This window comes from Protopterus annectens, chromosome 4.part0 (genome assembly GCF_019279795.1).
Source record: "Protopterus annectens isolate FY-2018-M chromosome 4.part0, PAN1.0, whole genome shotgun sequence".
Taxonomy (NCBI): Eukaryota; Metazoa; Chordata; order Ceratodontiformes; family Protopteridae; genus Protopterus; species Protopterus annectens.
Window position 1 is genome coordinate 293,120,839 of NC_056733.1, and position 14,923 is coordinate 293,135,761.

Genomic DNA, 14,923 nt, shown 5'->3' on the forward strand with positions numbered 1-14,923 from the left:
CATAAATCTTACTTATCTCTTTTTTTAATAAAAAGAATTTTTATTAGGCATTGCATCTTTCAGCAGAGAAACAGAAAGTTGTATAATTGCCCGTACATTCACACATAAAATGCAAGCAATTTAAGCCTTTACTTGATTGCTTTATTTTTTGCAATCATTATAATGAAATATTTAAAAAACAATGTTAGATAAAAGCAGATCAAAGGGAAAATGCAATTATAACCAAAACTGTTTACACTGCATACTGATGCAGCATCATCATCTATCCTTGAACTGGCATTAATGTGCTGCCTGTACTAACCCCATTTTAACGTCTACCATTTTCTGAGAGACGGGACCATGGCTGCCATTTTTACAAAACCTTTGCCTCATTCTGACTGAATTGGGCAGTCATTTCAAATTCTCCAGACTCATTCATTAATGATATCACTTAAGATATCTTAAGGGTCTGTCTGACTTAATGCTATCACTTTGGATATGTTACGGGACTATATCACTTTCAATTACCTTGCTCATGATTTTTTTTAACAAGTAATGGCAACAAGTTCATTAGTTTATCCTTGGGTATCCCTGCTGTTTACCCCTTACTTTTATCAGGATGGTAATTGTATTTGAGGTAGATAAATAGCTGCCATAATAAATATTTAAATTCTTCAGAGGACACAGTGTTTTAAACGGGCAATAATAAGAGAGCATATAGTTTTCAGTACATCACCCTTTCATAGCATTTCAGGCTACTGTGCTTGTGGGACTTGTGAAAGGAAGGATACTATTGTTGTGTATAAATGGAACTATGCAACTGTGGGTCACAGTATGTGCTACTGTACGGATGAATAGCATGCCATATTCTGCTGCTCACAATTTTTTTCTGTATTTACTTTGGCAGTTCCTCTAGCATCACAGACTGCTTATACAAGTACTGTCAATCAATTACCAAAAGATATTAGGCAATTCAGAACTGCAAATGTGTATCTCTTAATATGTCTTACCTGACATTATTTGCGCTTTCATAGACCCCATCTAAATTTTGGTCTCATTAAGGATACTGCAGTATATGCTTCCCTAACTGTCAACTCCCATCAGTAGCTGCAGAGACATGCAGATTAATAATCCATTGATATCTTTCTGTAGACAGCTGGTAATTTCCTTTTTTCTCACCAGTACTGAAAATAAACAGATAAAGTAACCAGTGTTTTCTCAACTGAAACTCCACTCTAGCTCCCAAGACCTCTAGACAATGACAAATGGCAAACATTCAAACAGCTAATCTATTATCAAGAAGTCAAGGAAATTGTTCATTTAGATTTTTTCCTCCTAAAACAAGTAAAAACATCCATTATTTCTAAGTATCCATTCCACTCTCCTACTGTAGATCTGCCCTTTAACACCTCTTCCCTATTACAGACACACAACTTCAAGTTCCAGAATGCTCTACTTCCAGGAAATTTCTTGGCACTTTAACTTTTCAGAGTTCTGCATTGTCTTAATTTTTGCCTGACTGAATTGTTTTATATATTTGCTGACATTTTGTTTGCTGTTTCTGATTTGTTCTGAAACTGCCCCCCCCCCATTCCTGTGCTGGTGTTAACTTTTATAAAACTGGTCTAACAGCTTTGTTCCCTGTTTGTAAATTCCTGCATACACTGTTAGAATTTCCTTGTGATCTGACTGAAGAGTGCTTCTCAAACAATCTGGAAATATATCGCTGATAAGTATATTTATTGGCACTTTAACTTTTCAGAGTTCTGCATTGTCTTAATTTTTGCCTGACTGAATTATGTTATATATTTGCTGACATTGTTTGCTGTTTCTGATCTGTTCTGAAACTTGTCCCCCCATTCCTGTGGTGGTATTAAAGTTTTTAAAGCTTTTTGTGTTATCTGATTGTTTCAAGGCTTGCTGATTTAAAAATAGTCCCTGTTTGTAAATTCCTGCATACACTGTTAGAATCTCCTTGTGTTCTGACTAGAGTGCTTCTCAGACATTCTGATAAGTATATTTTTTGGCACTTTAACTTTTCGGCATTCTCTTAATTTTTGCCTGACTAGATTATTTTATATATTTTATATATTTGCTGACATTGTTTGCTGTTTCTGATCTGTTCTGAAAGTAGACCCCCCTATTCTTGTGGTGGTGTTAAAGTTATAAAACTGATCTAACAGCTTTTGCATTATCTGATTGTTTCAAGGCTTGCTGATTTAAAAATAGTCCCTGCCTGTAAATTCCTGCATAAACTGCTAGAATTTCCTTGTGTTCTGACTAAAGAGTGCTTCTCAAACAATAAATAAATATATCACAGATAAGTATATTTCTTGGCACTTTAACTTTTCTGAGTTCTGCATTGTCTTAATTTTTGCCTGACTGAATTATTTTATATATTTGCTGACATTGTTTGCTGTTTCTGATCTGTTCTGAAACTTGTCCCCCCATTCCTGTGGTGGTATTAAAGTTTTTAAAGCTTTTTGTGTTATCTGATTGTTTCAAGGCTTGCTGATTTAAAAACAGTCCCTGTTTGTAAATTCCTGCATACACTGTTAGAATCTCCTTGTGTTCTGACTAGAGTGCTTCTCAGACATTCTGATAAGTATATTTCTTGGCACTTTAACTTTTCGGCATTCTCTTAATTTTTGCCTGACTGGATTATTTTATATATTTGCTGACATTGTTTGCTGTTTCTGATCTGTTCTGAAAGTAGACCCCCCTATTCTTGTGGTAGTGTTAAAGTTATAAAACTGATCTAACAGCTTTTGCGTTATCTGATTGTTTCAAGGCTTGCTGATTTAAAAATAGTCCCTGCTTGTAAATTCCTGCATAAACTGCTAGAATTTCCTTGTGTTCTGACTAAAGAGTGCTTCTCAAACAATATATAAATATATCACAGATAAGTATATTTCTTGGCACTTTAACTTTTCTGAGTTCTTCATTGTCTTAATTTTTGCCTGACTGAATTATTTTATATATTTGCTGACACTGTTTGCTGTTTCTGATCTGTTCTGAAACTGGTCCCCCCCCATTCCTCTGGTAGTGTTAGTTTATAAAAGTGGTCTAACAGCTTTTGTTTTATCTGATTGTTTCAAGGATTGCTGATTTAAAAATAGTCCCTGTGGCTTTGCAGTTGCCCACCCCTACTGTAAACTTGATCTGAGACAATCCTCCCAGTCTAGTGTTCATTCTACCTGATACAGAGAGAACATTTGAGAAGGCCAACCCACTTAGGTTCTTAACCTTGAATTATCTTCTGTTCCTTATTCCTCCTTTTGCACTTTACTAACAAAAAAATCTGCTTACATTCTGACTGAGTGTGCTTCTCAGATGATAAGTATATTTTTGGCATTTTTTTAACTGTTCAGGGTTGAATAAAACAATAACTGAATTTAGTTCAGAATACATTTTGAGTAAATTGCATTTATTTAAACTGTATTTGCTTTAATACTGCTACACACTCAAGTGTGCTAGCTTGCAGTGCACTTGAATTGTTTTTAGTGCTGCTTTAGCTGCTTTCTGGAAAAAAAAATCTAAGCTTGTTTCCTGTCTTTCCTGTTACTAGTCTAGCCCAGATACAGATTTGCTGTATCTAGGACTATTGGCAAGCTTCTGAGCCCCTCAAGCCTTTCTGTGTTGGAAGGAAGCCTTCTAGCTTATCAGTGGCAGTGGTAAGCACTAGGTAGCCTATCTACCACAAGAGGAGTGGTTTATGGCTGAGAAATTGTAGTTTATTGACCGCTTAGGCAGTTTTTCCATCTCTTTCAGCTTTCTGTTTTAAAAGCCCACATTTGCACTTGTTTCCCACCTTTCCTGTAACTAGTCTGGTCCAGATACAGATTTGCCAATCTAGGACTGTTGGTAAGTTTCTGAGCCTCCCCAAGCCTTTCTGTGTTAGGGAAGCCTTGCAGCTTATCAGTGGGAGTGGTAAGCACTAGGTAGCCTATCTTCCACAAGAGGAGTTGTTTCTGGCACAGAAATTGTAGTTTATTGGCCTTTTGGGCAGTTTTCCCATATTTTTCAACTTTCTGGTTTAAAAGCCTGTGTTTGCACTTGTTTCCACCTTTCCTGTAACTAGTCTAGTCCAGATACAGATTTGCTGTATCCAGGACTGTTGGTAAGCTTCTGCACCCCCCCTTAAGCACTAGGTAGCCTATCTTCCACAAGAGGAGTGGTTTCTGGCACAGAAATTGTAGTTTATTGGCCTTTTGGGCAGTTTTTCCATCTCTTTCAACTTTCTGGTTTAAAAGCCTGTGTTTGCACTTGTTTCCACCTTTCCTGTACTAGTCTAGTCCAGATACAGATTTGCTGTATCCAGGACTGTTGGTAAGCTTCTGAGCAGTGCCAAAGTTTGCTCTTCAATTTTTCCCTTAGATCTGCTAGTTCTCTCCTCTCCTGCACTTTTACTAGCTTATTAGTTTATAGCACTCTACCAGACTTCTTGTAGCAATTACTGAGGCACACAAAAGTGTTATCAGCACTAAACGTTCTACAAGGAAACAGCTCCAGTACTTATTATTAATGGCCACCCCTCCAGGCATGTCTAAAGGTCAGTTTCCTGTGCTTTCTCCTATTAACCTGGTGAACTTGGGCATCCTGATGCAATGTAGCAACTGCTTCATGTACATTGACAACCCTCTCCTCTTACCTTCCAACACTCAGACGTGCAAGAGGTGCACTTATATATCCAAATTGGAAGACACACACTCTCCATCCAAGGCCGGAATAGCTGGTCAAGAGGAGAAGGTCAACACTTGCACCACACCTCATGGAACACATAGCCCTCCAGATAACACACACCAGCACTGTCTTCACATAAAAACACAAACTACACACCCACCTTTGCTGAGACTCTCAATAAAAATCTACCCAAACAGCAGAGACCTCCAAGGCAGAAACGCACTTGACCACCACAACACAACACTAATTGCAAGACACATAACTCTCCTAAACAGTGTGCCACTCAACCAAAGCCCCTAAGGCAAAACAGCATGCCCAACACACTAGTCATATGTGACTTGATAGTGAGGCACACTGATGTCCCAATCACTAGGTTGAATAAGAAGAAAATAACAGTCAGCTGCCTGTCAGGCATCAGGATTTGCCACATAAAGCATGCACTCAGGTCCCTCAATAATAGGTACAAATATGACTCTGTCATTGTACATGTGGGTGTGAATGACCTAAGATGTACCTCCCTGGACTACATGAAAAGAAACATAGAGGAGGTCTTGGATTATGTAGCCCAGGAGAGTATGACCCTAGCCTTGAACAGCATTCTACCATCACCCAGAATGATACCACAGTACAAACAGAAAATAATTGATTTTAACAATTGGCTAAGTTTCTGGTGTCATTCTAAGGGGCGCCAGTATCTGTCTGCCTGGGATGACAAGATTGACAGACCTCAATTCTTTGCCAGAGATGGCCTGAATCTGTCACCCCTGGGCTTCTGGATACTGGCCAAGGCTCTTGCCACCCCTATAGTACCTTTTTAGGTGGTGTTCCAAAGACCAAATTACCACTGTAACAGCTACAAACAAATGCAATCTGAGGGTCATGCTGCTCAATGCTAGAAGTCTAAATCTCAAAATGCACTCACTTGAATTACTCCTTAAAATGGAGAACACAACATTTGTGCTAAAATAGGGACCTGGTTCAAAGCAGCAGAAAGCACTCCTGAACTACCAGGCTATAAGTCATTCCACACCTTTCGGCTCCAGAACTTGGACTGAAGCTCCAAAGGTGGTGGTGCTTCAATATTCATAAAGGATGCACACACCTCCAGACTGGTAGCCCAACATAATGCATCTGAGATACTTCAGGTGCAGCTAACATTAGGTAAGACAGTGATTCAGGTCATACCCTGCTATAGTTCCCCAACCATGTTCCAAGACTCACACTCCACATTCCTAAGCACCCTGGAGAATATTAGGGTCCAACATAACACTCTCATACTGGGTGACTTCAACTATCCTTCTGTTAACTGGGAAAACTACTCATGCACCAATACACTTGCCCAATGCTTTCTGGAATTCATTAATTCCAATGCCCTGGACTAGCTCATTCTTACCCCCACTCGAGGTAGCAACATCCTTGACCTGGTCATTATTAACATGAGCAACCATTCCTCTACACCAATAGTCAGCTCCTCCCTGGTTAGATCTGACCACAAACTAATCATCTTGAGAATCCACATCCCTCCCACCCCCATCCCCCCACAAAAGTAACCACCATGAAAAACTTCTCCAAAGCTAACTTTGGGCTCCTAAAAACAGAGGTGGCTAATTTCACGGCACCCATGCAAATGGAGAATAGTTGTCTGACCACCAAATCATACACCAATGCACTGTGCAAACACGTACACAAATGCATGGATCTCGCCAAACCCCATAGAACCAAGACACTCTCTCCAAAAAAAAAGGAAGACAATCTGGTGGTCCCCTGCCATAAACAAACTCTACAACAGAAGGAACAAACTGATGTGGAATAAGGTGAAGTCCCAAGACTGGAAAAACTCCCTTATCAGACTCAACAAAAGGTTGAGATCCCTCATCAAATCCTCTAAAGCTAGCTATGAAAACAGAATTGCAGCAGATAGTAAAGACAACCACAAGGCCTTCTATACTTATGTAAAGAATCTCCATGGCAATACCTAGATTTTCTCTGAGCTACTGCTCAATGGTACCTCCTATACTGCACCAACAGATATTGCCAATATACTGGCCAACAGATTCAGTGCCAACTTTACCCCTCTTCCCCCACCAAAAGGACTAATCACAATACCAGCAGATTGCCAGGTACCCAGTATTAATGCTGCACAGGTTAAAACAGCACTGTCCAAGGCCAAGAATACAGCTTTTATGGGACATGACAATATCCCTGGCTGTGTTCTACTTGAACTACATTGCGTGCCCTGTCCGATCACAGCCTAACCTCAGGCTTTGTCCCTACTGAATGGCGCACTGCTACAATCATCCATCTCCACAAGGGAGGAGTGACTACAGACCCTGTGAACTAAAGCCCCATTAGCCTGATGAGTCTGATATGCAAAGCTATGGAACGCATCATCATGGACCTAATAAACAAGGATATAGGGAATCTCCAAACTCTGGATCCTACACAGTTTGGTTTTGTGAAGGGTAGATCATGCCTGCTCAACTTGGTCGACTTCTTTGAGTCAGTCACCAGAGCTGTGGATGAAGGCAAGGTGGTTCATACAGCCTACCTTGATCTGGCCAAGGCCTTTGGTACCATTCCCCACTCAGAAATCATAGAAAAACTCAGTAAGCTAGGCATCAGACCCTATATCACTAGGTGGTTTGCAAACTGGCTCACAGATAGAACCCACAGTGTGAAAGTAGCTGATTCCAAGTCAGACTGTCGACTAGTCATGAATGGAGTCCCACAGGGTTCAGTCCTGGGTCCTCTCCTGTTTGGTATCTACTTCTCTAAAGTCCAGGCCAACATGAAGGGACTCTGGCTGACAATGTTCACAGACGACTGCAAGCTGGGAGCTATTATTAACTCCCCAAGTGATGTTGACATCCTACAGAAAGGCCTCACTGAGACCAATGACTGGTGTCAGAAACATGGCCTTAAGCTCAATGCCAAAAAATGTGTCATCATCCCCCTTGGGAAAAGCACTTGAATTACCACATCGATAGTAGTCTACTGAACACAGAAGGCGTTATAAGAGATCTAGGAACACAGGTTGACAGCAACCTCTCTTTTGACCACCACATTGCCACTGTGGACAGAAGGTACTTCTATGTGGCACATCTCATTACTAAGGGTTTTGCATCCAGGAAAAAAAGAGGTCATTGTCTCCCTCTACTCTTCCCTCATTAGGCCAATCATTGAGTATAATGCCCCATTTGGCATGTACCTCACTAGACACATGCAACAGCTGGAAAGGCCACAAAAGTACTTCATGAAGAGGATCATAGGCCTTAAACACGTGTCCTACATGGACAGACTCAAAAAACTCCAACTATTCTCTGTCTCATATTGCCTACTTAGAGGCGATCTTTGCTTGACTTTAAAGCCATGTTTGACCCAACTCTGTTAGAAATGCTACATCTAAAGAAATCCCAGTCTGTCCACACCACATGCTCCAGAGATCTCAACCTCATTACCACAATCAACAGAACATGCTGGAGGCACAGGTTCATAACCCAGAGACTGCCTATGCTATGGAATAGACTTCCCATACATGTCAAGCAGAGCACCTCACTGGTCTCTTCAAGAGAAATCTTGATGAGTAGATGGGAAATAGAAAATTCACCCTGGAGATCAATCCATTGGCTCTACTTGACAGAGTTACTAGGAACTAAGGTCGGGTGGCATGATGCCAGGGTAATCCTATGGGCTAGACTTGTAAAGGCTCCAGGGCCATTAGCCTAGTACACACCTATGAACCTATGAAGTAGATATTACAAAATTAGAAACCCTTAGATATTGTCAAGTCACAATAATTTTGTTCTTTTAAGTCGTTTTATTCCTTATCTTACCATATCAATAAATGCACTAAAACGTTTGTATGTTTCTATATATTTTGGCCTACTGTATTGTTCATTAAAGTATTGAGAAGATAGCTAAACTGGCCTTATCACTGATAGAGATTGTATTTTTCAATAATATGATGCAAGCTGAATTTTTATCTCTAGCACCTTTACTGAAGTTGAAGAAAATATTTTTCATTATACTTAAGATATTTCAGTAGTAAAAAAGTGTCATCCTAATTATGGAAAGATTAAATAGTCTTTGTCACTGAAAGAAATGTTTTATTTTTCTTTTACAAGTATTTGTAAGTGTGTGTCACTGGTCCCATCTATTAAATAGCCTAGTTAATAATGTATTCCACCAAAAAAGCATTAGATTATTTTTATTTTATACATATATCTCTGGAGAATGACTTCTAAAAAGATTAATTAAAGTATTCTATGGGTATTTAAAAGAATTTTAGGTCTCCAATGACTACCACCCTTTTCTAATGTCAAACTGAACAATTTTGAAGTTCTAAAGCCTTAAGCAAAATACTAAATTAAGCTGAAAATGATTGCTTTGTAATCTGATAGAATAATAGGGATTTGTTTCAGGTTACAAAGCAATTATACATTGAAAGCTATTCAGTCAGAAAATTAGTGCTAAACCCTACTTTTTGCAGTCTTTGAGGCTGTACTTTTCCTAACTGTTGAGTGATCCCAGAGTTGATATTAAGTTAGGAGTGCAAAGAGTCTCTTCCCATACAGGGGTGCTGGGGGATTTGCCCCTTAGGAAAAAAAAAAGGAAGTGACTCAGCACAATTCTGAATTTTGGAATATTTGTACAAGTATAAGCATAATAAGACTGCTAGATGGATCATGAACAAATTGATATAGTTTATTATACATCATTATACACCATTATAACTGAAGTTCCAAAATACCAACATTACTTATCAAAAGAATAATATAAAAGCTAATCTACTGAGCTTTAATAAAAATAAAATCAAAAACAACAGCAGTATTTCATTAAAGATATAGCATTATCCAATTACCTAAAAGGGCTTTGTTAGGTTTGCCAGTCCGCATAAGCCTGGATTTAAAATGGCTGAATTCAAAATTAAAGATCTCTCCACTAGTTTCAACAGTTTTCTGTGTAAGGTAATATATAATGTATATAATATATATAATGCCCATGTAACTATGTGATTGCTATGGTACTGATAAACTGTCAACAAATCATGTCTTCCTAGTTTCAGAAAAGTCCATTTTCTTCATTTTCATAAGACTTAAGAAGGAATGAAAGTCAACTACATTTCTTAAGACATCCAGCACTCGGCAAGCCCATTGATACAACTATTTCTGAGTTGTGTCATGCCTACTCAACCTGGTGGACTTCTTTGAGAAGGTAACCAAAGCAATGGGTGAGGGGAAAAATGGTTCACACTGCCTACCTTGACCTGGCCAAGGCATTTGACACAATACTCCACTTGGGATTGTTGACAAACTCAAGAGGTTAGGTAGAAACTTGTATGTCACCCGTTAGCTAGCCAACTGGCTCATAGACAGGACCCAGAAAGTTAGAGTTGGGGAGTCCACCTCTACAAAGAGACCAGTCACAAGTGGAGTCCCCCAGGGATTGGTTCTTGGAGCGCTCCTTTTTGGCATTTAAATCTCTGAAGTCAATGTCAATGGCCTTTGACTGACTAAATTTGCAGACGATTGCAAATTAGGAGCTGTCATTGAATCCTACACTGACACGAATGTTCTTCAAGAGGGGTTGACACAGGAAAAACAACTGGTGTCAGAGCCATGGACTAAAACTAAATGCTAAGAAATGCTTAATAGTATCCTTTGGGGAGTCATCCATCCCTGCTAACTATCATATTGACAACACACCCCTTACAGTTGACCCAGTAGTCAGGGACTTAGGGACACACATATATAGTCATCTAGACTTTGACTCTCACTTGTCTACAGTAGTGAGGAAATCATTCTGCGTCGCGCAACTTATAAGCCAAGGTATGGCATCTAAACCCAAGGAAGTCACTGTTCCACTGCATTTGACATTCATCAGATCTATCATTCAGTACAATGCCCCCTTTGGTATGTACCTAACCAGGCATATCCAACAAATGGAATGCCCACAGAGGTTCCTCACTAAAAGAATACAGGGCATAAGTAAAATGTCCTATGCAGACCGCCTCAAGGCCCCGTCCTTGTATTCCATGTGAAGCAGAGTTCCTCTCTTAACCAATTCAAGTGCAGCTTGCAGAATTTGATGGGGAACAGGAAGTTCATCTCTGTTTTAGCACCTATGTCTCTAATGGACACAGGCAACCTGTAAATTGTTCATCTCTAGGGCCCCTGCTTATAAATGTTTCATCTCCCAAACCTCTGCTTACACTCAAGGGTATCAGAACTTATCAGAGATTTGGGATGCATGGCTAGGCTTAAAAAGCCCTTGTGGCATTAGCCTAGTAAACACCTATGAACCTATGAACCTATAAAATAAAGAGCCAAAGTTTTAACTAAATGCAAAACATTTATTTATAAAAAAAATAAGCCCTTTCATCATTATAAAACTTTTTTCAGCTTAAGAATATGCTGCTAGACTCTGATTTTGTTTTTCTGCAGTCACATTTGTATATTCTTTCTTTCTTGTTCAAACATAATTAAATATGTTTTTAGTTGGACTATATTAATAAAAGGTTTAGTCTGATTGCTGAATGACAACTATAGAAAAAAGAAAGCACACTGTGCTCATATTTTCCCAATAAGTAGGGTACAGAATTTAGTGCTGGAGTTGCTATTAGATTAATCAGTTGTTAAAGAACAAGATTTTCTTCTTGAGATGAGAAAATACCTATGGCAAGACCTCCCTAGGAATATGAATGCTAGAATGTCCAATGAGCAGAACAGACAAGCTGAGCAGGACCAGGACAGAACCCTGCAGTTTAAAAAGCATGAGACCTTCAGGCAAGCACTTTGATATGTCACTTGGTCCTATTTCACCAATAAAAAAGAAGCTATGCAAAGTCTAAATTCTTAAGGCAGAAGAAGAAACTATGAATGAAAGAAAGAGAAAAAGAAAAGACAGAAAGAAGGCTCTATTAGTGTTGAAAGAGCAACTTTTCAGAGCCACAGTAAGTCCTGAAAAATTTAGTTGATTTCATCAACAAAAACAACACTAACACTGAAAAGTTAGAGCTATAATCCATTGTAACAGGAACAAGGTATGAGAATATATAATGTTACAATAAAAAAAATGCAGCTGTTTTTGAAAAGTAAGTATGCTTGGAGACTTTAAAATCCACTGTTGTTTGTATCTGAAAAAATTAGAGTGATTCCATTAGTGAAAGAATTAGAAGAGACTTATCTTACAACTGAAAAACAAAAACAAAAACTGAAGTGTGTGTGTGTGTGTGTGTGTGTGTGTGTGTGTGTGTGTGTGTGTGTGTGTGTGTGTGTCTGTGTCTGAAAATGGTCTACCAATAAGACCAATTAATTTTCCCAGTCAACAAAGAAAATTAAAAAAATTAAAGGTACAGAGAACATTCAACAGAACAAGTAGAGCCTTACAGGTTCTGTAGATATTAGGAGTCTGGGGACTATATTTTCAGCATATTCATATATTACGGGCCCCTTCTCAGAAAGTGTGATATCTTGAGAGGTTCTGCAAGAACTCATATAATGTTATACTAAAGTTAAAGTTGTAAAAATGTTATTCAGTACTTAAGATTTTTATTTAACGTACTGATTTGTCTTTTTAAATTAAACAATGAAAATGTGGTAAGTTTTCACAAATTCTGGGGAGTTTCTGAATTCTGTCTCTCTTTGAAATCTGCTGCCACTGTAGTTTTTAAGCACCTGCTAAAATAAGAATTTTCAGACAATCAAAGAGGGCGCATACTCACCTGCAAACTACCTGAGAACTTTGATCAAATGTTCTATTTAATATCATGAAGCTAGTCCCTCCCATCAAGGTTCCAGAATGGGGTGAGATCATCAAACAATAGTCCCGATAATTTGGGCAGCAGTTATTCAGAGATTCACAAGTCACAAGGCAGGAACAATTAGATAGTTGCTGGCCACATTTATTTGCACAGAAAGATTCTGCACCTGAAACAAGGGAGAGAAGAAAACGTTGTTCAGAATAGAAAAATACAGTGGCTAAAGATACAGGTACATAATAAACCCACAAATACACACATATGTCACAGTTTAAAGACAGATAAATGCAACTGTAACATAATTCAAACCTATTACCATATCACATATCTTCTTTTCCTTAAAAAAGGAGTCTAATCCTTAAACATCAACTGACTGCATGCCCCTCATCTCAAAGGTAGCCCATTACATAACAGATCAACAAGCTCAACAATAAGTTCAAAATCAATGTTTAAAATTATCCAACAATAAACATGCTAAGTAAATGAAGCACTAATACAGATTAAAACTTCCAGAATGGGAGGGGGGTTCTATTCATGAGGAATTTAAAAGGCAGTCTAAAACATTTACCTAATAAATGAGATATAAATTAAATGCCTTTCTGAATCTCAGACTATATTTTAAACCATGATAAAAACTTAAAAAAAAAGGGACTAGGCTGCCTCTAAAAACATTACTTCTTTACTGTAATGTTACAAAATCAGCAAACATGCAGATCCAGTGATGAAAATGTATAATACAACATTGTTTTGCAGTGTTTTACTACTCTATACACTAGTACTAGAAATGATTTATTGAATTCACTTAAATACAAGAAATTCAGAAATGAATTAAAGGACTACTTACATTGAAATGTTCTCCACTTACCCAATTCTTTTCTGCAGAAGCAATACATTTGTTATTAATACCTAATATTAGTACATCCCTTTTTTCATTCCTTCATTTCATTACTTTAACATCAGCAGAATGTTATTCTGATAATTTTGCAGTTGTTTTTGTTTAATATCTGCGGTGGTGGTGCTGCGGTAGCGTTGTCACCTCACAGTTAGACGTCGCCCGTTCGATTCTCAGTTAGAGCGTCTTCTGTGTAGCGACATGCGTGAATGGGCATTCCTTCGTTGAAGGTTGTGCGTTAGGTCCGGCAAGCCAGTACGTAAAAAAATCTACTGCCAATCATTAGCGGACCGGAGTTCCGCTGTGGCGACCCCTAACCGGGAAAAGCCGAAAGACACAAACAAGCATTACAGCTCCAAAACAACCATCCATTTTGGATGATACATGCATACAAATAAAATATGGGGTAAATGGGACCTGTTAGTCATTTGTATTTTCTTATTTCTAAGCCAGAAATAAAACAGAACAGAAGCTAAGATTTTCATTTTTTGTCAGTGAACGTCCCTCAGTAGACACTCAATTAGTAGCAATGAGCCACTTACTATCTAGTTTGGTCTGTAGTAGTTAGCAATAACTACAACCAAGTTGGCTAAACATGTATGCATACAAAGTCAAGTAATGTCAACAACATGCACTATAACTAGAATCTTCTCTTGCTACTTTTTTTCTTTCCCAGCAATGCAAAATGAAGGCTGTCAGTCTTCTATAAAATTAGTTGTGGTTGTGATGCTCCACCTGAGTCTCAATCTTCACCACAGGTATTAGTGACATTCACTGGGAGGATAACAGCTGTACACACAACTGTAAGCACATTAAAGCACAATTTAATGAAATGAAACACTGTCAGGGCTGGTTTCTACAAGTATAAAGGCAAAATGCCCCTTATTAAAAGCAAATCAAGAAGTAAGAGCACCAAATCAGAAAGTAATGAATAATGCAATATAGAAATTATGTAGCTTTTGTCTACTGACCATTGACAAAGGCTCACTTTCTGGTTACCCATCCAATCGTCCAAATTACACTTAAACAGGGCCAACAAGAGGCTTTGTTTAACATGAATAAGAAGCTTGTTCTAAAGGTGGGGCAACCTCTGTGAGACAAATCTGTCTCTCCAAAGAAAACTGACAAACCACTTAATAAAACAAAAAAGAGGCAAAAAATAACGGAAACAAACTGTTTTTTGTATGTTAGCGCTTTCAGGTTTAATAACTCAACTTCTTCAGACAAACAGAACAACCATATCAGATACACTTAAATACCAAATACAAAATCACATGATCAAGGGTAAAAGTCACATAACCAAGCAATGTTAAACTTTTAAAATGACCACGTTACTTTTAATCCACCATCTGTGAAACAGATTTAAGGAATATTGATAGTAATAAAAAGAGCAGAAAGAGGAATTGTATTAATGTTTAACCTGCTGAATGAGAAATGTTTTTGCATTAAGTTTAAGACCATGACTTTGGCAACAGTCATTAATCTGCATAAGACCTTCTTGCAGGATGTTGACATCACTAGTGGTTTCGATGATCGCCCCCAGTTTGCAGTCATGTTCCTTTAGTTTTAGCCTGTACTTTAGTTAAGTAGAATCTGAACAGTAGGCGTCC

The 14,923-nt window shown here is 38.3% G+C and overlaps 1 protein-coding gene across 1 annotated transcript in view; it reads right to left on the reverse strand.

Moving 5' to 3' along the window:
* Positions 1 to 14,923, reverse strand: part of SUSD2 (sushi domain containing 2) — a 1,008,194-nt gene that overhangs the window by 939,770 nt on the left and 53,501 nt on the right. Inside the window, exon 2 of the mRNA XM_044068275.1 lies at positions 12,386 to 12,590. Coding sequence (XP_043924210.1) covers positions 12,386 to 12,590 — 205 coding nt within the window. The remainder of the gene's footprint in view (positions 1 to 12,385; positions 12,591 to 14,923) is intronic.